At 44.6% G+C, this 21,037-nt stretch overlaps 1 protein-coding gene across 4 annotated transcripts in view; it reads right to left on the reverse strand.

The window, feature by feature from the left end:
• Window positions 1–2,995: 2,995 nt before the first annotated feature.
• LOC130920099 (F-box/WD repeat-containing protein 7) overlaps window positions 2,996–21,037 on the reverse strand; it is a 78,302-nt gene continuing 60,260 nt past the window's right edge. For 3 of the 4 annotated variants that reach the window (XM_057842982.1, XM_057842986.1, XM_057842984.1), the window contains 9 exons: window positions 19,336–19,477; window positions 11,219–11,353; window positions 9,959–10,082; window positions 9,747–9,883; window positions 9,030–9,143; window positions 6,842–7,023; window positions 6,146–6,371; window positions 5,838–6,048; window positions 2,996–4,310 (listed from right to left, as the gene is read on the reverse strand). In XM_057842982.1, the coding sequence (XP_057698965.1) occupies window positions 4,042–4,310; window positions 5,838–6,048; window positions 6,146–6,371; window positions 6,842–7,023; window positions 9,030–9,143; window positions 9,747–9,883; window positions 9,959–10,082; window positions 11,219–11,353; window positions 19,336–19,477 (1,540 nt within the window). In that variant the 3' untranslated portion in view covers window positions 2,996–4,041. The remainder of the gene's footprint in view (window positions 4,311–5,837; window positions 6,049–6,145; window positions 6,372–6,841; window positions 7,024–9,029; window positions 9,144–9,746; window positions 9,884–9,958; window positions 10,083–11,218; window positions 11,354–19,335; window positions 19,478–21,037) is intronic. The other variant, XM_057842983.1, reaches the window with a different exon arrangement.

Below are 21,037 nucleotides of genomic sequence, written 5' to 3' on the forward strand. Positions count from 1 at the left end.
TTTGTTTAGGCCTACCAGGTCTGCGTAGCTTCTTCCCCTGCCATCTGATCCAACTCACCACCAAGTGACGGTCAGTTGACAGCTCTGCTCCTCTCTTTACCCGAGTGTCCAGAAGATAAGGCCGCAGGTCTGATGATACGACTACAAAATCGATCATCGACCGGCGGCCTAAGGTGTCCTGGTGCCATGTGCACCGATGAACACCCTTATGTTCAAACATGGTGTTCGTTATGGCCAAACTGTAGGTAGCGCAGCGGTCCAATAACTGAACACCACTCGGGTTCAGATCAGGCAGGTCGTTCCTCCCAACAACTCCTCTCCAGGTCACACTGTCATTGCCCACGTGGGCGTTGAAGTCCCCAAGTAGGACAATGGAGTCCTCTCTTGGGGCACTTTCCAGTACCCTTTCAAGAGACTCCAAAAAGAGCGGGTAATCTGCACTACCATTCGGTGCATATGCACTGATAATAGTGAGAACCCGTTCCCCAACCCTAACGCGCAGGGAAGCGACCCTTTCGTCACTGGGGTAAACTCCAACACAGAGGCAGAAAGCCATGGGGCTATCAAAAGACCCACCCCAGCCTTCCGCCTCCCCCCCGGAGCAACTCCAGAAAAGGTGAGTGTCCAACCCCTCTCGAGGACCTGGGTTCCAGAGCCAGAGCTATGTGTTGAGGCGAGGCCGACTATATCTATCTGGAATCGCTCAACCCCTTCAACAAGCTCCCGCTCCTTCCACGCCAGAGAGGTGACGTTCCATGTTCCAAATGCCAGTTTCCACAACCGGGGATCAGACCGCCAAGGTCCCTGCCTTGGTCTGCTACCCGATCCACATAGCACCGGACCCTGTGGATTCAACCTGTGGGTGGTGGGTCCACGAGACGACGAGCCCATGTATCCGGTTCGGGATGTGCCCGGCCGGGCCCCATGGGCAAAGGCCCGACCACCAGGCGCTCGCACACGGGCCCCAACCCCAGGCCTGGCTCCAGGGCGGAGCCCCGGTACCCCTCCGGGCCGGGTACACGTACTCCTGTTTTTATCGTCCATCAGGGTCTTTTGAACAGTTCTTTGTCTGACCCTTCGCCTAGGACCAATCTGTCATGTGAAACACTACCAGGGGCAAAATCCCCCGACAGCATAGCTCCTAGGGTCATTAGGGCACTCAAACTCCTCCACCACGATAAGGTGACGGCTCACGGAGAAGTCCAATGCCATTCATCACAATTTGGGTGGTAAGAACTAATTGCACACTTGTCTTCAATGAATCCTCATCCTTAAATGGGTGCAATTTGCGGTCCATTTCATCTCACCTCTTTTGATGGATCGCATCTTCCCGAAATGAATGCCATTGATTGTACCAAGAAGCATGGCAACATTTTTGGGGTCACAAATTTGGCCACAATCTGGATTTGAACAACTCACTGCAAAATACAGCCTAGTATCAATTTCAATGAAACATTTTAAGTGCCTATGACAGCAAAAAGCATGTTTATTTCATATTTCACGTCGGATTTTATGCTCCTGAATGAAACTGACCGCTCGGATGCATGTAGAAGCCATCCATTTATTTATTCCATTTTTTCATTTATTTCATTTATTTATTTATTCCATGAAAATGAGGTACTTCTGACTCCGGTCTCAGGTTAAGGAAGAACGCCGACGTGACGTCACCCGGGTCGACGTCTCCCAACACGGCCATTGCTTTGTAGCATGCGGACGGACCGACCGCGGATTCGGCCGATTTTGCCGATTTGTTCATTTTTCACATCACGCCGGCCCAATGTGCTGCAGGATTTTGTTGCTGCACCAGGGAGAGAGATGTGAGGCTTTTTGAATTTCCAAAAGATTGATGTTCACCGCAATGGGCATAACAAGTCCGACAACAGAGGAAACATTGGACTGACAAGGAAGTAAGCTTTGCGCTTTATGTCAAATACTGGGGTCGTGGCAAACGTTTTAATATGGAGGCGGCTTGCATTTTGCGGGTGATCATACCACTCCCGTTTTCTTTACATTTTCGGCATTTCCCCTTCTCTCCCCGGCGACCAGCGCCGCCGCGGGCCAGCCGATCGGCGAAGACGATCGAACCGCCGCCGCGCGTCACACAAGTCGGGGTAGTTTTGTGTGATTTTTTGTTTGCGAGAGGCGAAACGCCGCTCGCTTCGGGTTAGCGTGTCGGCTAGCCGTCGCGCCTCCCGTTTTGTTTGCGCTCTTTCCTCAGTCTCCGAAGCCGGGACGGGTATATGACAAAAGCCGGACTAACTACGGTGGCATAAAATACCGTTCGGGAGGTGCAAGACATTAACAGTTTGGACCATGATTCAGTCATTTTGCCCTGTCCTACTGAATAAATGCATTTTTCATATTTCATATAAAAAGAATATCCTGTAAAAATATTGGCGTAGAGAGATTGAAACAATGACATTTTACTGCTCTCTATCGCAACTTTCCTCAGTCCGAATCGTCCCCCCTCAATGGGCTGAATTCTAAATCGGCCGAAATCGTGACCCCGCTGTCATCCGCCGGCTAGGGACGCCGGAGCGCTATAACGACAGGCGGGGCTAAACGGCAGAATAAAAGATTCATTTCTCGTCATCTGCGCTTTGCCAAATTGCTGTATATCGTTGTCTCAAAATAGGATTCTAATTCACATAATAATGCTATGTAAGATTCTTTTTATGGTATCGCAGACACTTTAAGCACAATTCTTTTAGGAACTAATTGCACCATTTCTGTCAATTCATCACATCACTGAACCGATGACATTATTATAGACATAGTTTCACGTCTATTGAACGTTTTGAACTCTCCGGCCGTCAAACTATTTGCGCCCGCCGCATGCGGTCCAAATAGATCGGACCACTATGGCCGTCCGCTCCATCCAAAAGGAGTCAATTTACCCAAATAATTTGCTTTATTCAACATAGAAGATTCCTTCACACAAGGTAACAAAACAGACAACGGATTTTCGCTTGAAATGGGGGAAAAAAAAAAAAAGTCAAATAAACCCACATTTTATTGCACTTTAAGTTATAAGAAAATAAAATTCTAAATGAATGAAACAAATACACAAAAATCCCTTTAAGGTTTTTTTTTCCGTCCGTCCATCTAGTCTTTTTTTGTTTTTCGCCGGGCAGTTTTAATGGCAACTGAACTGTGGCGAAAACAAAAAAAATAAACGACAAATCTGATTGGCGAAACCAGACTATAAATTAAAAAGCGGGAGGAGAACGAGCAAGATTGTTTTGTTTTTTTGTCGACTATACAGTGTTGCAACCGCTTTCACAGTTCAGCTTTCCACACATTTTGGCTACAAGGTTGACTTTATGTTTCGTTTTTTTTTTTTTTTTTTTTTTTGCCGTCCCAGTTCTTTCCCTTCCCGTGGCGCCGCGTCGGGCAAGCGTTTTTACTCCGACGCGCTTTCTTTCTTTTCTCCGCCTCGTAGAGGCACGTTTGGCTCAAGTTTCAGTGGCAAAAAAAACAAAACAAAAAAAAAGTATGATTTTGCTTTCTCTTCTTTTTCCGCCTCTGGAAAATGCAGTTTATTTGGAATTTTGCTGGAGACTAAAACGTCACAGCAAAAAAAAAAAAAAGTCCAAAGTTGCCATTTTCGTCACCCCCGGTTCGTGTAGCAGCATTCGTCGTTTGGCCACGGGCCGGAGGGGCATTCGGGGGCGGGGGGCTCGGAAGTTTGTGACGCCGGACTGAAAAATTGGAGGACAGCTGTGTTTTCTGTGCGCGTCGCGGGAGATCAGAAGCGTAGAACGCACCGGCGGGACTGGAAAAAAAACATCCCCGGGTTACTTTTCGCGTCGGCGGCGAGCGGAACCCGACCTGGGAAAACCGGACGACGGACGGAAGTGGAACTGAAAATGGGAGAAAGAAAAAAAAAGCTTGACCTAAAAGACTTTGGACAGCCATCCTGTTCTCGTCAGGTTCTAATACTTGGGGAGACTTTTTGGAATTCACAGTTCATCGCGCGGAGGGTCGGAACGGGAAAGAAACGGAATCGTTGCGGTTTATCGCCCCGCCCCCTCTCCGGGTTCACTTGGCGTCGACGTCGAAATCGAGCACCAGCAACTTGGTCTCTTCGGTGCCGTTGCGGCTGCCCACGGCGCACACCAGCTTGGTGTTGGAGGCGCGGATTCGCCAGACCACGCCGCCGCTGCCGCCGCTTTCCAGCGTAACCAGGTTGCGGATGAACTCGCCCGTTTTCAGGTCCCACAGCTTGACCGTGCCGTCGTCCGAGCTGGTGATGACAAAGTTCTTGTTGAACTGGAGGCACGTGACGGCGCTCTGGTGCTTGTGCGGCCCTGAAAAGGCAAATCGGACAAACGGCGTATTAGGAAGGCGCGCGCGGCGAGGGACGGACGGAACGCCGCTCAACCGAACTAGGAAGGGCCGGCGGCGACCCGTTTCATATGGATCGTCGTCAACGGCGCCCCGAGAGTTGAGGATTTCGTATTTGAAAAGAAATACAAACGACAACCAATCATTTTCTGTCACGAAACTCATCACTAAATGAATGCGATGGATCGCATCCCAAAATGAATACGACCGATGGCATCACTAAATAAATGCAATTCATTGCTAGTGCCATCAACTGATTCCAAACGTAAAAGCATTGCATCATTTCCTGTCAACGAAATGCATCTTTAAAGGAATGCCATTCATCTCTATTTTCAAGTACGCGGGTTGTCGTTTTTATCAGGGATGTCCCGATCCGATCGCGCGATCGGAAATCGCGCCTTTTTTTTTTCTCCCAGAAGATTGGAATCGTGCGAAAAGGATGGGGCTTTTAACTTCAAATATATATTGACGTTTTTCTGCTTCATGCTAATACAGCCTCTCAATCCTGCTGCTTTCCTTGCTCAGCGGTGCAGCCGGAGTTGGTTTGATCTTGCCGGAGGGGCTCGGGAGCTCTACCATCAAAGACTTTTGTCAAACATTTGCCAACCTTGAGTAAGTGTGCTGTGGCAACTCATTGTGTAAGTGAGAGGCTGTTCTCAACGACGTCAGCGGAATCACTCGTTTGACAAGCATTTTTCAACGTTATTCAGGTTTTAAAATAATTCACATCATGAAAGTGGGACAGTAACACCCCCTCTTAAGTCTTGAATCCTCTTGTGCCGTAAAATGACGAACATACCTTTTTTGATTCTTTGCAGAAATACCGCACGATTACATCCGGAACAAAGAGTACAGTTTTTCAACCACTGTGCCGTGGCGTAGTGTCTGATGTGTCGTGGAAAATCATCCTCTTTCACCTAATTTGAAAATGAATCCTCAAATGCTGAGTGTCTTTGCTGTCTGTAATCATGCAATACCCTCAATAGGTAGCTAATTACCTGGCGTACGAGGTAAGAGTGGCATCTGGGCTAGCTAGCAAAACTAGAACTGACAGCCAGGGAAAAAGAAAGACGCTAACTCAGAACTGGACAAAAGTCCTTGAATGGCGGTCGAAAGGAAGCCAAGACCGGAAGGTAAAATATCATCGCTATCATTCGCGATGCTGCTGACAATGAAAACCGTGTATTTGCACGGTCAAATAACTCTTGTCCATTTGTCTGTCTGAGAGCAGGCGCACGCACATCTGTCAGTCATCGTTTCACTCTAACGCCGGTGTGCCGCGGCAACTCGTTGCGTATGCGAGAGACGACGTGAGCGTCAATGAAGCATTTCATAAAGGCGAGCATTTTTCGACATGATTTCAAAATAATTCACATTATGAAGGTGGGACCGGAACATGTTGGGAAATAAATTGCAGTTTGACAGCAGCGGACGTGCAATCCATTTGGGGCTTCAAAGAGAGTGAACGTCGGCAAGCGATCGGCCCCCACCTTGCAGCGTTTGCAGACACTGTCCCGTTTTGATGTCCCAAATCTTGACGGTGGAATCGGCGTTGCCGGACACCAGAATGTTGTCTTTGAGCTCCATGCCGCTGGTGAGCGACTGATGGCCCGTCAGCGTGTGGATGCAGTTGCCCGTCTCCACGTCCCACACTCGGATGGACGTGTCCAGCGAGCCGCTCACCACGTGGACGCCGTCGAACTGAATTCAAAGGGCGGAGGGGCTCGGCGTTTTGTTTTTGCCGCGGGCGGGCGGGCGGGCGGACGGACGGACGGACGGACGGACGGCGCGGTCCCACCTGTAGCGAGTAGACCCGGTTGCTGTGGCCCTGCAGCGTGTGGAGGCACGTCTCGGTCTCGGGGTCCCACACTTTGACCATGAAGTCGTAGGCGCCGCTGACCACCCGCCGCCCGTCGTACTGGACGCAACGCACGGCCGCCACGTGGCCCATCAGCACGTGTAAACACTGGCCCGTCTCGATGTCCCACACGCGCAGCGTGGCGTCCCGAGAGCCGCTCACCACTCTGCCCGAAAACAATTTCAAAATAAATGATGACCGTTAACGCGTCGGCCGTCCGATTCGCCCCCGCCCGTCGGACGTCTATCGTCGTCGATGGCAGTTAAGGGGCTCAAAAAACAGCACCCTTTTCATCTCCGTTAATTGCATCTGAAATCTTATTTCAAAAAGATATCAACAAGATTCAGTGAAAAAAAAAGCCCTAAAATTTGCACGGCGCGACCCAAAAATACCCTCAACGAATTTCTCCAGAAATGGAAGTGTTTGTTTTTTTGTTTTTGTTTTTTTTTGTTTGGAGCGAAATGACTTTGTGCTTTCAGACTGGCTGTGAACACACCACCGATCGGCTGCATACCAATCACTCCGTCGTTCAAATCTTTCCGTGTTAACGCTCGCTACTTACGTGCGTACTATCTCTTAAATCCATCCAGACGGCGTCGTTTATACCGCAGTGCGGAATTGACTGGCTTAGCTCACCTTTTCTCGTGCAGGTGCATGCAGCGCACCGTTGAGGTATGCCCGTAGAGGGTGTGGATACATTCTCCCGTCTCGGCGTTCCAAACCTTCAGCGTGCGGTCGGTGGAGCCGCTGATGATGATGTTGTCGCGCATCTGCGACGACCACACGCCGCCCGTGTGACCCACCAACGTCCTCAAACACTGGGGGGAGGGAGAAGCTTTTATAAAATACTACGGCAAAAAATCCACCCCCCCCCCCAAAAAAAAAAAAACACAGAAAAAGGTTGATTCAGGAATTCAGATCCTATTATTTCTCAGTAGCCTTGGCCCCACCCAATAAAAAATCTGAACGTCACACCCAGAATGAGGTGCAGATTGTTGCCATCTGCCAGCGTGCATTCTGTCAACCGTTGTCGTTTTTGTCAACGATGACGAGGAAAATGTATCATCTTGGCGACGCTTAAACCTTAAGAGGTTTCCGCCCGGCAATCCTCCCACACCCAATGTAACTCGTAGCGTTGGCATAGCATTTGCGTTAGCTTTTTTTTAACGGCGGTTTTACATTCCGTGACGTCTAGCCGGTTATCATTTGTTAAAAATAATATACAGCTTTAGCACGTATTATCATAGGAAGAAGTGCTGCGCGCGTTTGCTGGTTTGGTGGCAGTTGACATCTGCTTTGTAATCATGGTATCATTAGACTGACCTACTGGGTACTCAAAACGTACGCTGTCGAAATAGTTGGATTTTTTTTTTCTTTTCTTTTGGACCTTGGAATTTTTGCAGATGAAAACTAGAACCCATTTTGAAATGGCTAAAATTTGACTAATACGTATTTTCATCTCAAAGACGACGGCTGCAAAAACAACACTGCTATCTAACTAGCGCAGCACTAGAAAAGCTAGATGTGAAAATAGCGATGCGTTGTTTTGGGTGGAAAAAAACAGCCAGATTTGGATTCAAAGGGCATACGTCATTTTAATTTAGAACCATTTCATAGTACCTTTAAAAGGATCGGAATTAACGGCGTTCGTCCTCGTTAGGCGCGCTCCATCGATTACGGTAAATCATTTAGATCGATTGGCTTTGCTCGGTTTGTCTTCAATCTGCGGCGCTTCAATGAATTCAATTTAAAGCGCGTGGGGTAAAGCCGTACGTAGAAAACGCTCGGTCAGGATTGACTTCTGGGAGATTACCTGCGCTAATCCTCTGCCCTGTCACGATCGCTCTCCCTTTATGATGATGGTTTTTTGGGCTAACTCTCTGACCGCGACAAACGTCCGATCCATTTGAACCGGGAGGGGACGGCGGCGGCCTCAAATAGATCGGACGCCCAAGAGTTTTACAAACAAAAAGTCGGGACGACAACATTCCTACGCGCGCGTCAATGTTGCCGGAGTGAGAGCAAATGCCCGGTAGGAGTCAGGAATGTGTGGTTAAAACGTCAAAGGCCCTAAAATATAATGCCATTTTGTATGAAAACGTTGGCATGGTCCAACATGAAAAAAACAACCCTTTCTTTCCTGTTTTTAAGGCATGTGTAAAATGAAAGCAACGGAAACTTGTATAATGTCATTTCACGAATACAACTAGTCACTATGGACGCTATCAAATATTTCAATTGGTTTACGCGCAAATATTCACTTTTGGGCAAGTCATTGATATTCTGTAGAGCCACAGGCCATTACAAAAAAGAAAACAATTCAGCTTTAATGATCACCTCAACAACCTGATTCAATTAGAGTATAACAATAATCAATGAGAACCAATTATAAGGCTTAGCGATATTTTGCCAATTCATTTCTAGAACACCTTATAGCTCGGGTATGGAATTTGTTGTTGGTTTTTTTTCTGTCACTTCCTTGTTAATTTTGGGTACGAACAGGTCGTTTTGTGTCGTTTTTGGCTCACTTCCGGTACCTTCCCTGTTGATTTCTCAGACATATCCGAGTCAATTCCTGTTCACTGGTCACTTTCTGGTGGTTTTTCGGACAGACCGCTTTGGATAATTCGGAGGAAGCGCTCACCGTCCATTTTCTGAAAAGTATAATGGCGCCGACACATCGCCTAGAACCGGTTTGCGACGAGGTGCGGATGCCCGACGTATCTTACGCACTGCGCTTTCATCGGCGCGGACGGGAAAATTGCGGGCTTTAATTCCGCTCCCTCTTTCTGTTTTTCCCGTCCGATTTGCTCCGGAGACTCACCTTTCCCGTGACGGCCGACCAGACTTTGAGCGTGTTGTCGTCGGAACCGCTGACGATGCGGTTGCCGCAGAATTGGAGGCAGGTGATCACGTGGTCGTCGTGACCTTTCAGCACCTGAGACGCAGGGGTGACCGTCAAAGATAAAGTGGAAAATGTCCGGAAGCCCCGCTTGGCCGAGCAAACTTTAAGCGGCCACGGACGTCCGATCCGTTTGAAGTGGCGGGGACGGCCGATCGACCGATGTGAAAAAAAAACTTTTGGTCGCGTCTTGGCCAGAAGATCCATTTTGGAAAACTCAATAGACCACAATAGAGCCGTTTGAAGTTCGTTCCTCAATAAACAAATGCCATGAATCCCAATTCATTGCCGTTGTTATTATTGAATGCAGTTTGGAGCGGAGAAAGATTTCACTTTCCGTTCATTGTCATCAAATGCGTTGAATCCATTTGGATTTGAGCGAGAAAACTTGTCTGCGATTCATCTCAATTAACACTAAATTAACCCCAATGAGGATGGCATATTTTCAAATTTGAATTCATTCATGCAACTGCATTAACAGGTTCACTTTAATACTTGCATTGTTTGTCACATCTATTGAAAAATTGGAATTCATTGGCAGCCATCGAGAGTAACGGACTCCGGCCCCTACCCTTCCAAATGGATCGGATGACGGAACGGGGGGTTTTTTGGACATAAAAAGACTTTTCGGGTGGCCACCTTGGGTGATTTGAGGTCCCCTCTCCTCCAATTAGTGTCTATTCTGTGCTGCCTGATGTAGGCACTTTTCCAGGGGCTGTGCGTGAATCCGGGCTTGACCACTTTCCTCTTCTTAAGCGACAACGGCTCGTCGATGCCTGCCGGGGGCGGAGAAGCAAAAATGACAAAAAATGGGGCGGACTTTTTCAAGGTCATTCGGCCGGCGAGCACACCTTCTTCCCGGCATTTCTCCCTCCACAGCAAGTTGTCCTCGGCCAGAATGCGCCAGTAGCGACACGTCTGGGCGGCTTGGAGGAGGTCTTTGGGCTCCAGGAAAGACAGCACGTACAACGCCAGCTGAAAGCGTGCCGGAGAAAGGCGTGCGTGAGAAAAGCTCAAAAACAACACGCGGCCAATTTTGATTGAGGTTTTTCCGTCTCATCTTTTGGTCAATGGTGCATTTATCACACTATTGACATTTTGGTTGTGTACAGTTTTACAGAAAAAAGTATTCATGATTTTCCCCAAAAATATTTTCTCTAACCCTAAATAAAATATATATATATTTTTTTTTCAATTCCTCCATTTTTTTTCCATTTTTCAATTAAATTTGGCTCATTTATTTATCATACATTTTTATTTACTTTAAGTATCCCACCAATGCTTTTTCCCATATACTTGTTAAATTTCAATTCAGGCATCAAGGTGTTAACATTATATTAAAATGTGGACGCCGGTTCTTCATATAAAAGTAGTCACTTGCCCATAAAAAGAGCCCCCTCAATACTTTCCACTTTCTAGATGTGGTACCTATACTGTAAGTACGAATTGAATTGGTTCCAGAACCCGGTTGGTAAGTCAAAATGGTCGTACTGTATGTCGAGCATAAGAATACATCATAATTGGATGAATTGGTTCCGCGGCCTTTTCAAAAATCCTCCATAAATACTGCTGCTACAATTACACCTATCAAACACAAATTCTGGAATGATAAAATAAAAGTGGCGGTTGTGTTTTGCATGCTGTTCCCGAACGCACCGTGTGACTGATGACAGAGGTGGGGGCGGGAAGTTTTCACGTTCTTTTCATGTTTGTTCTGAAAAAAATGATTCGCCACCTGACGACTTCCTTGCCGATGTTACAAATAATATTAAGATATATTGTCACCTTAATTTATAGAGACTGGCAAACGGAGGAGACTGGCCATATTGTCGAGCCGGTTCACTCACACGTGGCACTCCGATTTTTCTCTCACTTCCTTCTTCACTCAAATGGTCATTTTTTCACCACCTGCACTAACCTTCTCTGGACCTACGTCGATTTCTCTCACGAGAAAATCTGCCGTGCGTCCGTCTCGCGGGGAAAATTGTCGCAAAACGTCGTATTTCGAGCACGTCGCCGTACGTCGAGATGAACGACCGGTCAAATTTGACCTACTGAACCGGAGTTTGGCGACGCCTCATTCAAAAAGCGGATGCAAACGTAGGGCTGACCTCCTTGGGCAGCAGGGAGATAAAGTCTCGCTGGAACTGCGGTTCGATGACTTGCATCATGTGCTTGACCTGCGTGGGCTCGCAGATGTCGATCAACTCGTCCAGCGCCAGCAGCTTCTCGGGCCCGCTCCAACTCTGCAAAACCACAAAACCGGCAAGGTTAACACGTATTCCCGCCCGGAAGACCGCTTTTGAAGCCATCAGACCGACGGCCAGCGGCAAAAAACAATTCTTTTCATAATGGTCTATTGCCCTACTGGTCCCTACTCACAGTTTTTGTTAGCATTCTCTGACTTTTTATCCGGGTATTTTGCTAAACTGGAATAGAATTATAATAGGGGATTTTTAAATATCCGTGTTGATGATGAAGGTGACTCTTGGTAAGGCCTTTGATGACCTACTAGATGAGACTGGCTTCATTCAAAATGTAAATAAACCAACTCACAGTCACAAGCACACCCTAGACCTGATCTTAACCTACGGTACTGAGATTAGTGAGCTTATTGTCCATCCCCATAAGCCCATACTGTCAGATCATTTTCTAATTACCTTTCAGTTTGTACTTCAAGATAATCCTACACTAGTAATAAATAAAACTCAGATGAAAAGGACACTATGTGATATCTCTGTCTCAGAGTATAAGCAGATCATTCAGCCAATATTTGCCTCCATGTCGCCTGATTATGAAGGGAATATGTCTGGTCCTGCTGTTAGTGATGCGTTTATTTACAGTGTCATGCTCAACGTACAAACTGCTCTGGATGTAGCTCGCCCCCCCCCCCCAATTTAAAGTCTGTCAAGCAGAGACAACCTTCTCCTTGGTATAATGCTGAAACACGTTCTCTTAAACAATCGGTACGTAAATTAGACTTTCCAGCGCCGTTCCAGCACAGAGCACAGTCTCTCTGCCTGGAAAAACAGTTTAGTGACCTATAAACAGGCCTTGCGTACGACTAAAACCAGATGTTACTCATCCATAATAGAAGAAAAAAGGGATAATCCTAGGTTTCTGTTCAGCACTGTAGCAAGGCTGACAAACAGTCACAGCTCTGTAGAACCCTCTAGCCCATCTACTCTCAGCTGTGATGACTTTCTAAAATTCTTCAACAATAAAATCTCAACTATTAGAAACAAAATAGATGAATTACTTCCAACTATTAGGTCTGACAAAGCAGACTGAAAATTCAGAATCTCCTATAAACCCCCTCTATAATATGAAATTACTTCACCACTGTAGACCAAATTGATGTAACCTCAATCATTGAGTCCTCCAAATCATCAAAGTGCCTCCTAGACCCAATCCCAACCAGACTTTTTAAAGAGACTCTGCCTCCATTGATATTATCCTAAATATAATAAATACCTCATTAGTTACTGGCCACGTGCCACAGTCCTTTAAATATGCAGTTATTAAACGGCTCTTGAAAAAAACCTACTCTAGATCCTGATATCTCTAACCTACCCTTCCTCTCCAAAGTCCTTGAAAGAGTGGTAGTTAAACTACTATGTCAGCATCTCCAGGACCATAGTTTATTTGAACATTTCCAGTCTGCCTTTTGAGCTCTTCATAGCACTGAAACTGCTTTAGTCAAAGTAACGAATGACTTGTTACTAGCCGCTGAGGATGGATTAGTCTCGAACCGGTTTCTGTTGGACCCGAGTGCAGCTTTTGACACAATCGACCATAATATCTTATTGCTGAGACTAGAATGGGACGTAGGCATTAGAGGAGCAGCCCTCTGCTGGTTTAAATCCTATCTATTAAAAATTTTAAAACTATCTAATAGGTACCAGTTTGTCAATGTAAACCAGCAATTATCACCGTATTCCAGAGTCAGTTATGGGGTGCCGCAAGGGTCGGTCCTCGGGCCCATCTTGTTTACGTTGTATATGCTGCCTTTAGGCAATATCATCAGAAAAAAAGCATTAATTTTCATTGTTACGCTGACGACACACAATTGTGTTTATCAGTTAAACCGGATCAGATCTGGCAAGTGAATAAACTAAGTACCTGCGTCCGAGATGTAAATACCTGGATGAGCACTAATTATCGTTTACTTAACCCTGAAAAGACAGAAGTCCTTATAATAGGCCCTAAAAGTCTTAGCGACTAACTACCCAGATAGTCATGCTGGACAATGTGAGTGTAGCCTCCAGCACCACAGTTAAAAACCTCTATCATTTAAAAACCAACCCATCATTTAAAGCTCATATTACAGAAACCTGCAGAACAGTCTTTTTTCACCTGCGCAACATAGCCAAATTTAGAAATATTCTGTCTAAAAACGATGCAGAAAAATTCACGCGTTTGTTACATCTAGATTGGATGACTGTAACTCCTTACTCGCAGCTTGTCCTAAAATGTTCCCTAAAAGGTCTTCAGCTAGTCAAGAACGCAGCAGCAAGACTTTTAACAGGAACTAATAGAAGAGAGCACATCACCCCTGTGCTCCAAGCCCTTCACTGGCTACCAGTCGAGTTTAGAATTAAATTTAAAATCCTCCTTCTTACTTTTAGACCATTATGGTTTGGGGCCATCTCATCTCACAGATGCTCTGGTTCCATACCGCCCAAACAGAACACTTCGTTCTCAGAATGCAGGTCTACTGGTAGTTCCCAGGGTCTCTAAAAGTACACTGTGGGCGGCGAGAGCATTTCGTTACCAAGCTCCTATCTTACAGAATCAGCTTCCAGCTAATATTAAAGAGGCCGACACAGTCTGCACATTTAAGATTAGACTAAAAACGTGCCTATTTGACAAAGCTTATGGTCAGGCTAGTTGAAAACTGACTGGACTCACAGTTCAGTCGAAGCTGAGCTATAATGCTGGGGGAAGTACAGCCACTAAGTCCTAACTCCTGTTTTTCACTCTACCTACCACTTGTTTTTACTTTATTTCTCTTTTCTAATTCTAATATCTAGTTGACTAGACACCCGGTGTCCCCTTTGGAGGGGCTACTTTTTCAGCCGCCGCCGCTTGACTATCCCGACCCCTGGCTGGCTGGACGTCCTTGTTGCCCCCCCCGTCTCATCTGGCTAGATGGACCCCCTCATGTTCCCTCACCCCATTGCATCTCTACAAAATGGAAGTCCTTCTGCTAATACCCATCAACAATCCTGTCCGTCCTGGGAGTGGATCTCTCCTGACTGTGGTTCTCCTCAAGGTTTCTCTTTTCCCCACTGTGTTTTTGGAGTTTTTCCTTGCCGCCACGGAGGGTCTAAGGATGGGGGATGCCCAGGACATGAATTCTTCTCATTTATCTACTGCACAGGTGTCAAACCGATTCCAGAAAGGGCCATGGTGGTGGAGGTTTGCTTTCCAACCAATGAAGAGGACACCTTTTCACCAATCAGATCTTTTACATGTGTAATCAGTTAAACTTTGTCAGGTGCTGCTTGTTTCAGTAGGAAGTTCATTGGTTAAACTCTCTGCATAGTATCGGTTGGAACAAAATCCAGCACCCACTTGGGCCTTTCTGGAATCGCTTTGACACCTGTGATCTACTGTATCTGAGTACGTATCAAATTGACTCTGTAAAGCCCTCTGAGACAACCTTGTTGTGATATGGGGCTATACAAATAAAACTGAATTGAAGTGAATTGGAAAAAATACACTAACAAGGGAAAAGGTAGAAAAAATGATCATTAAAAAATGACAAATTAAAAAAAAATTGCACTTTTCCACCACCCTAAAAAAGCCAATTCATTTTCTTTAATGACAAACACATTGATATTGAAGAAAAAGCATAAGGAAACCTTTTACTTGAAAATTGCACTTCTTTACATGGAGGGGAAATAAGTCAAGAATGACAAAAATATTAGGTTTTATGTGAGATTATATATACACATTAGAGATCGACCGATATAGGGTGTTCAGTATTATGAGTAGTTTGAGGGGCCCATAACCGATTTTTAAAGTCCATAATCATTTGCGGTTTAAAAAAAAAAAAAAAAATGGAATCGTGCAAACATTGAACTTTTTCAAATTTGGCCAAATTGGGGGTCTCACAGCAGAACTTCGAGTCACCTGAGTGTTTTCCGCCATATGTATGTATATATTTTGAAATTGCATTATTAAATGTTGCAAATGTGTTTTATCTGTGAATGTTAGGTGTGGGCAGTGGTTACTCATTTTAATGGCCACAAATCACTTGAGATGAATTACTATTCTGCCATATTCATGAAATAATAATCTTAATTGTGTCACGACCAGTGTTGTTAATAACGGCGTTACAATATAACGGCGTTACTAACGGCGTTATTTTTTTCAGTAATGAGTAATCTAATTAATTACTTTTCTCATCTTGGCAACGCCGTTACCGTTACTGAGGCGGGAAAGGCGTGCGTTACTATGCGTTACTAAGTTGGTTGAATAAAAAAAAAGTCTGAGAGAAACGGACTCACGGGGACGAGAGCTGAGCAGGAGTGGGGAAGACGCCGTTGCAACCGCGATGCTAGGTGGCTCCAATAATACCTGACTGCAGCCATAGCCGACAAACTACGCCCACATGACACGGTAGATATCATATTATAGAACTAGATGCAAATGACAGACACTGCTGCATTGCCAACATCTTTTAAGGACTACATGCGTTTGTAAACAGCCGCCATCTTAAAGCAGTAGACCTCTCAGGAAGGCCCTGATGTAGAGATCCTTCCTAGCGAACCTAAGTAATTTTTTTTTTTTATCTAAAATGCTCCTAAATCGGCAAAATCTTAACTTAAATCTATCCTTAAATGATGAAACAGTTTTAAAACTTACACATGTTTAAAGTAGACAGAAGGGAACTAATGCAATAACGGGAGAAATTTTAACAACTTTAACGATTGATTCACAACTTTAAATGACTTCCACACATAGCTAAGGTTACTAGCTAGTTATCGCAATACCCTTGTGTCTAGTTAAGCGGAGGGTAAAGAATTGGGTTAGGGCCAATTGTCCCCCAAACCCTTTAAGCTTCACATTGTGTGACCTGTGTTTTTTTTTTTTTTTTTTTTTTTTTTTTTTGAGAAAAAAAAAAATATATCACTAGTTACTTTGCCAAGTAACTAATTACTCTTACATTCAGGTAACTGAGTTACTAACGCAATTACTCTTTGGGAGAAGTAATTTGTAACTGTAATTAATTACTTTTTTAAAGTAAAATTAACAACACTGCATGGCACTAAATGCGTTAGTAGACAGCCGCCATCTTAAAGCAGTAGACTTTTTAGGACGGCTCTGTTGTAGAGAACCTTCCTAGCGAACCTAAGTAACTTTTTATCTAAAATACTTCTAAATCGGCAAAATCTTGACTTGAATCTATCTTTAAATGATGAAACAGTTTTAAAACTTTCATATGTCGAAAGTAGAGAGAAGGGAACAAATGCAATAATGGGAGCAATTTTAACAACTTTTAACAGTTGATTCAGGGTAAAGGGTAAATTCGGGTAAATAATTGGGCTCGGGCCAATTGTACCAAAAACCTTCACAAAAAACTTCACATAGTGTGGCCAATGTTTTTTTTTGTTGTTGTTGTTGTTGTTTTTTTTTTTTGAGGGGGAAAAAAAAAAAAGTAATTATCACCAATTACTTTGCCAAGTAACTAATTACTCTTACATTCAGGTAATTGAGTTACTAACGCAATTACTTTTTGTGAGAAGTAATTTGTAACTATAATTAATTACTTTTTTTCAGTAAGATTAACAACACTGGTCACGACAGCGATAGATGCCCAATCTACTGGAACCGGGAGAGACCGACATCCAAATGGATTCAACATTCATCAAATCAAATCAACAATGAGATGAAACTGCCATGAATGGCATTGTGTATCATCTAAAGCAGAATTTAGCCTTCTTTTGAATGTACATCGTGTCATGCCTCCAAATTGATTTGAATTGAAACGGTCCAAATGGATTCCAGGCAAACACCGAGCACACGTTATTTCCGTGATATCAACGGATTTCTTCACTGGACGGCTTACGTAAGCCCTTCGTGTGTCAGAATAAACAACCGAGGACGTGCCCTAGCTGCGGGCGGTCGCCGGTTCAGACCGCAAACACGCCAAGTCACAAAATATTTGGCTTCTGTGCGCCGCTTGAATGCTTTTCGCTGCTTTCCGTCACAACATCCTCATCGACCGCGTTCCGGCAGTGACAGAAACACCCCCCCTTTCCCCCCGCCGGAGTGTTTTATCAGGCCGCCGCCATTAGCTGATCAAAAGGCACACTTCTTTCTTCTAGTCATCCAGCAAAACACTCTTCAGCGTCTGTCCCGGGGTTATTTATGGAACATTTTGAGGAACTCCCCCAACATCCAGCTGTTATTTGGCACTCATTTTCAAGTAAGCAGTAGATAACATGCTCGCAGAAATAGAGAAATTTCCAGTGGTCGGTGGGAGGCCTTTTAAAGCGCAAAAGTTTATAGAGGCGAGAGTACACGCAAAAAAAAAAAAATGTCGTAGACATATATATTTGCTTTAACACCTTGAGCCCTGAATTTCCAATTAACTTCAACGTCATCAAAATGAATATTGCCATGAATGAGTTGCTCAATTCCAAATGGCCATGAATGGCATTAGTATCCTCACGAGGGCAGCAGGATGGGTGCGGAGCCTATCTGCCCCTGAACTAGCGGACGGGAAAAAGCTCGGGCGACGCTCGTAATACATCCGTGTCGTGGCGACATCCGACGACGGAGCGCGGAATCGCAATCGGCACGTGTCGTCGGCCCGAAAGACGCCGGACGTCTTCCAAAGTTGACCAGATACTATCCGGTGTCGGCGAAACGATGGCGATTCCCTATTATTTGCGAGGCCGAGGAGAAGCCGCGGCTAACAAAGGCCCGCCGTTTCGTTCTGACTAAAAAAAATTTTTTTAAAAAGGCCGGATGACCTGCATATTTAACTGATATTCCCTTCTAACGAATGAACTGACAACTACTGAAATATGTCAATTTTTAAATGAATTGGTACGGTACTCATTTATCAATTTGAATCATTCTTAGGACAAATTTATAATTGTACTTTTTATTCATTTCATACAATTTGACTTTGCATTTTGAATACTTCTTTAGAATTCTAATTATGAATAAATGATTTGAAGATTTTCTAATGATGACCCGATTATTGTTCTTTTATATAATGGCTAGATTTTCCTTCAATTTGTTTTTATTGTTCAATGTTATAATACATATTTTTGTTTCCTAGTTAGGAAAAAATATATTTTAATGTCAAGTGCATGTTTGGGAAAGTTTTTGATGATATATATCACCAAAATTTGGGTCATTTAGAAAATTCTCTCATTTTCGTCAATATTTGATTTTTTCAAATGTATACACCAATCAGAAAATATTCTTTGATGAATTGAAAAAGGTAAATATTCTGTAGTCCTCGATGAAATCCTCATATTTCCGAACAGCTATCCATCCATCCATGATCTTCCTCTTGTTCCGGGGTCGGGTCGCGGGGGCAGCAGCTTTCACAGGGAAGCCCAGACTTCCCTCTCCCCAGCCACTTCAGCCAGCTCCTCCGGCGGGATCCCAAGGCGTTCCCAGGCCAGCCGAGAGACATAGTCTCTCCAGCGTGTCCTGGGTCGTCCCCGGGGCCAAACAGCTACTCTTTCAATATATTCCTGTTTTTTGGCCTCCGGCGCAGACTTCTTTATAGGCCAGCCGGCACCATACGGTACATGGTTTGAACATCGCCGTGTGCGCGTGAGCGATAGTCCCATCGACATTCTTTTGTTTTGCGGCAAGCTTTGGCTTCCTGGATCCATTTAGTGTACATAAAGCAACAAACCCTAACCCTTAGCCTGGATGATGTGACTACAACGTGAGCTATTCCAATTCTTCTAGTTTTAGTACGGCAACACAAAATGCACACAATTAAGAACTTAAATATGAAGCCCTGATCAACTCATAGAACGTGACTTATCAACGATGAGTAGACCAGCCATCAATGGACCATCAAAACAACAGAGTCAGAATTGGAGTAGAAATCATCACTTTTGACAGAGAAAACACCAAACCGGACGGCATTTTAGAAGCTTCCCTTTGTCAATGGCCTTACTTAGTCAAATACGCAAAGCGTTTGGCTGCGTTTTTGTTACCTTTCGTTGAAAGGAACGAAGCCTACCTGAAAAGTGCGGAGCCATTCCTGAAGTCCCGAGGGCGGCTGGACGGAGGTGATGCGCCGCCTCTGCTGGCCCTGCCCGTTGGCCGCCCGGATGTGGCCGAACGTGGTGGGCGTGGACGGGCACGGCACGATTCCCGTCGGGCTGCCGGCGCAAAGAGAGGGAAAAAATGGTTTTAAAAGACATTTAATCGTCGTTATTTAATTAGCTCCTCGACAATCTAGAAAGCAACCGAAGCAGTTCAGGCCCTAGCATGGATGAATTCAGCGAGGGATTTAGTGAGACCAATGGATTCATCTTTAAAAAAACACGACAAATGACTTCTTCCCATCACCCAAATGCTGCGACATTGCACCCGTTTAGTGAAGATAGTGACAGTCAATTGCACAGAAGTTGATATAAGTACGGCAATGAATACAGAAATTCATTCATTCTTCCTCAATTCCTAATTGCGATGATTTGCATGTGTGTCAATTCATAAAAATGAATTCAAGAAAAAGTTTGAAATGACTGAGTTCTTGCCCAAATCCAAATTGCCATTTAAGACATGATTCAACAATAGCGATCAATCGGTCGACAGAGAGAACGACTTTGCTCAAATCCAAATTTCAATAATAGCATTCTGTTATCAATGGCAATTAAAAGTGATGTTTTCATCCAATCAAAGTTGAGTCACTTTGGTTTTTAATAATTGTGATCAATAAATACCTGCAATTAAATTGTGGTCATCATGTTTCACTGCCATCGATGGGGCAATCCAATTTGACGGTCAAAAATGGATCGGATGTCTATCCCCAAGGGGTTGATTTGAAAAAGAAAATTGCCGCCATTTCCCATCACCTGACCGTTCCAGCGACTAAAACGTCGACTCCCGTCGATAAAAGCGCCGTTTCGGTCGGCCCGGTACGCCCGTCTTTGGGTTGGAAAAGTATCCGATCGAAACAACAGGAACGAGGCCTCGTCGATTTTTCTTTGCTGCGAAAACGTCGACGGCCGAGGGAGGAATCCATTTCATTATCGATTCATATTTAATGGGCGATGCTGCCGATACGCGCCCGCGTTTACGCTTAAGTGCGTGCGTGTCTTTTGAATGCGGCGACACACGCATCAAATATTCATTGGGTACGTCAGGGACGGCCGGCGGGAAAAGCGTTTGAACATCTCGCGCGCGATGGTTTCCTTTTCGTGGCTTTTAAGGCGCCTTTGAATATTTCATTTCTTTCAATATGTACGCATTTTCCACACTACAAGACGCATAAGTCGCACCCGTTTTAAAACAGTTTCCATATATAGGGTGTCGCGAATTATAAGGCGGAGTAGTAGTTGTAGTCGTAGCGGTAATGGTGGTGGCGTTATGCGTCCACTAGATGGGGCAGTGCAAAAGTAACGGTACGCCACGATGAACCAATATCGGTCCATATATGAGGCGCATCAAATTAAAAGACTCAGTGTTGAGAAAATAGACATCTTATAGGTGCGCCTTGTCGTGCAGGAAATGAGCTCCATCATGAAATAATGAATGTTTTATTTTCACATTAAGATTCTTTAAGAAGAAATTCTTTGGTCAAATTTAGTTAGTTTAGTTAATAGTTAATTTAACTTTTATTTTGAATTTTTATTTATTTCTTTTTTTAAAAAATTGTTATTATATCACTGCTACCAATTGTATTATCAAACTTCATGTGTTTTGTTTCTTGGTTATTA

This window comes from Corythoichthys intestinalis, chromosome 8 (genome assembly GCF_030265065.1).
Source record: "Corythoichthys intestinalis isolate RoL2023-P3 chromosome 8, ASM3026506v1, whole genome shotgun sequence".
NCBI lineage: Eukaryota > Metazoa > Chordata > Actinopteri > Syngnathiformes > Syngnathidae > Corythoichthys > Corythoichthys intestinalis.